The 3,536-nt window shown below is 38.8% G+C and overlaps 1 protein-coding gene across 6 annotated transcripts in view; it reads right to left on the bottom strand.

Moving 5' to 3' along the window:
- The window catches only part of CCDC125 (coiled-coil domain containing 125), a 53,831-nt gene that overhangs the window by 28,595 nt on the left and 21,700 nt on the right, over nt 1–3,536 (bottom strand). For 5 of the 6 annotated variants that reach the window (XM_017890615.1, XM_017890619.1, XM_017890616.1 and 2 more), the window contains exons 4-6: nt 2,970–3,056; nt 1,715–1,792; nt 574–658 (exon numbers count right to left, since the gene is read on the bottom strand). In XM_017890615.1, the coding sequence (XP_017746104.1) occupies nt 574–658; nt 1,715–1,792; nt 2,970–3,056 (250 nt within the window). The remainder of the gene's footprint in view (nt 1–573; nt 659–1,714; nt 1,793–2,969; nt 3,057–3,536) is intronic. The other variant, XM_017890620.1, reaches the window with a different exon arrangement.

Below are 3,536 nucleotides of genomic sequence, written 5' to 3' on the forward strand. Positions count from 1 at the left end.
AAAAAAAAAAAAAAAAAGAAAAGAAAAGAAAGAAAAATAATTCTTACACTGTATTTTAAGATAGAGTTTATACTATTTTGGTTTTTGGTTTTTGGTTTTGTTTTATTTTTGAGACACGGACTCACTCTGTCATCCAGGCTGAAGTGCAGTGGCGCGATCATGGCTCATTGCAGCCTCCAACTCCCAAGCCCAAGTGATCTTCACACCTCAGCTTTCCATGTAGTTGGGGCTACAGGTGCAAGCCACCACACCCAGCTACTTTTTGTATTTTTGTAGAGATAGGGTTTCAACATGTTGCCCAGGCTGGTCTCAAACTCCTGGACTCAAGTGATCCTCCTGCCTCAGATTCCCAAAGTGTTGGGATTACATGTGTAAGCCACCACACCTAGCCTATGCTTTTTTTTTTTCTTGAAGGAAAATTAACTCTAACAGAAAAATATACAACTAGTTAGTGGATAAGCAATAAAAATTTTATAATCTTTTGCACTTGGCTCAAAGAAAAAAGCATAAATTACTTTTGAATTACATACATTTTAAAGGTTGTCAAAGAAAATAATGGAGTAATATACAAACCTGTCATATTTTGGATCCAAGATTCCTCTATATTTTTAAATCTATTATGATCAAATTCTATTTCCCATTGCAAGGCATTTATTTCCTACGGAAAGAAAATAGTACCTTCATGGCAAATTACTACAAATAAATCATTTCAGGACATTGTGAATAGCTGAAGTAAATCATATAATCAGTTCTCAGAAACGGTTTAAAGAGAAAAAATTAAGTATTGCTCATCAAGTATCTCTGACATTTGTAAACACATATAACATGCCTCTTTAGCACTCAAAACAACTCTGCCAAAACTCACTTAACATAGAAAAAATTTCAAATTGTTTGACTTCAAAATTTGCTGGACTGCTACTCCTAGATTTCTCAGTGCCCACCTCCGCTGCATGTAGAGACCTCAAGCAAAATCTACTTCTGGAAATCTCAGCTCAACGGTTCCATCAAAGGAGAACACACCAAACACAGGAGACATGACCATCTAGGATGATTCCTAACTATCTTTATAGTGAAGATGAGATGGTCAGAAAGACGTATGTTCTGCCAGGCAAGGATAAGGATTAAAAAAAAATTTATTTTTTAAGAAGAAAAATGGGCCAGGCGTGGTGGCTCACGCCTGTAATCCCAGCACTTTGAGAGGTTGAGGTGGGCGGATCACGAGGTCAGGAGATCAAGACCATTCCGGCTAATGTGGTGAAATCCCGTCTCTACTAAAAACACAAAAAATTAGCCGGGCGTGGTGGCGGGCACCTGTAGTCCCAGCTACTCCAGAGGCTGAGGCAGGAGAATGGCGTGAACCTGGGAGGCAGAGCTTGCAGCGAGTAGAGATCGCACCACTGCACTCCAGCCTGGGTGACAGAGCGAGACTCCATCTCAAAAAAAAAAAAAAAAAAAGGCAGAAGAAGAAAAATGAGAAGTACCAGTTTGGCAGGCCTCCTACTACCTTAACATGGGGAAATAAAAATAACCTGAATTCATTGTGCACATGACAATCTGTTTTAGACTGCAAACTCCAAAAGGGAAGACCATCAGAACTGAAGCACACCTAGCAGAGGGTATGCACAAACGACAGATCCATTAGTATGGTGAGTTTAGGGAAATTATATTTAAAGCTTATTGAATTCAACAAGTCTACACTAAAAGCACCAAATACCTTCTCCAAGGATCTCTTTTGTTCCATAGTTTTTTGAAGCACTGCCTGCGTATGACTTGTGGCTTTGCCAAGTATTGCCTAAGAAAAATAAAACTAGCATCAGTATAAATTAAATTTGTAATCACTCCTATGTACATCATGAAGTTCTCTTTTATTTTAAGGCAATGGAAAATTAAGATGAATTGAGATAAGAATTTCACAGTGACCACCTTTTATGGAGAGTCTGATAGTTCAAAAGTCGGGAGATCTTGGTTTGGCTCTTTTCCAATGAAGGTGGGAATTAATGAATGAATTCTCCACACAGAGAAAGTGTTCAGAACAGTACTATTCATCAGTCAAAAAGTGGAAACCACCTGATATGGTTTGGCTCTGTGTCCCCACCCAGATCTCATCTTGAATTGTACTCCAATAATTCCCACATACTGTGGGAGGGACCCAGTGGGAGATAATTTGGATCATGGGGGTGGTTTCCCCCATACTGTTCTCATGGTAGTAAATAAGTTTCATGAGATCTGATGGTTTTATCAGGGGTTTCCACTTTTGCATCTTCCTCATTTTCTTTTGCCACTGCCACGTACGAAGTGCCTTTCACCTCCCATCAAGATTCTGAGGCCATCACAGCCATGTGGAACTGTAAGTCCAATTAAACCTCTTTTTTTCCCCCAGTCTTGGGTATGTCTTTATCAGCAGCATGAAAATGGACTAATACACCACCCAAATGTCCACCAACTGGTGAATGCATAAGCAAAACATAGTGCCTCTACACAATGGAGTATTACTTGGCAATAAAAAGGAAGAAAGTACTGATACATCCTACAACATGTATGAACCTCTAAAACATGCTAACTAAAAGAATCCCAATGCAAAAGAATCCAGTCACATATCTTATGATTCTATTTATATTAAATAGAAAAGGCAAATCTACAAACAGAAAGTAGATTACTGGGGATAGGGGTGGGAATGAGGAATGACTGCTGATGGGTACCAAGTCCCTTTTTTGGTGTTGGAAATATTCTAAAATTAGATTATAGTGATGGTGGTACAACTCTTATATCTTATATCTAGTAAAAATGAATTGTAGTATACATTTACATGTGAATTTCATGATATATAAATTATAAAGTTCTTAAAAATATACACACTAAAAAAACCTTCAACTATATTAAGTCCTTCTGTTTTGGTTTTAAAACTTAAAACCATATCAACATTATTACTGGAATGTGTAAGTAGTGAAAGCTTAAAAACAACTTCTTACCATGCTTTGTAGAATTTTCAATGCTTCCTCTTTACCTCTGAGTTGTCTTTGAGATGCCTCAAGTTCAGTTTTTAAAATTTCTACCTCCTGAGGACAGAAAGAAAATTAGTCTTCCTATCTGCAAGATATGCAACCCTAAAATTATCAGTTTGGCTAGTCTACATTTACCCTTGGCTCAAAGCACTTACAAATGAGGCTGAAAATTCTTCTAGACTTAGTGAGTGAACCAGACATACTAAAATTGAAAGCCTCGGCCAGGTGAGGTGGCTCACGCTTGTAATCCCTGCACTTTGGGAGGCCGAGGTGGGTGGATCACCTGAGGTCAGGAGTTCACAGCCAGCCTGGCTAACATGGTGAAACCCCATCTCTACTAAACATGCAAAAAATTTGCCAGGCATGGTGGCGCACGCCTGTAATCCCAGCTACTCTGGAGGCTCAGACAGGAGAATCACTTGAACTCAGGAGGCGCAGGTTGCAGTGAGCCAAGACTGAGTCACTGCACTCCAGTCTGGGTGACAGAGTGAGACTCTGTCTCAATTAAAAAAAAAAAAAAAAAAAAAAAAAAAA

This window comes from Rhinopithecus bieti, unplaced genomic scaffold, assembly GCF_001698545.2.
Source record: "Rhinopithecus bieti isolate Rb0 unplaced genomic scaffold, ASM169854v2 scaffold_18354, whole genome shotgun sequence".
Taxonomy (NCBI): domain Eukaryota; kingdom Metazoa; phylum Chordata; class Mammalia; order Primates; family Cercopithecidae; genus Rhinopithecus; species Rhinopithecus bieti.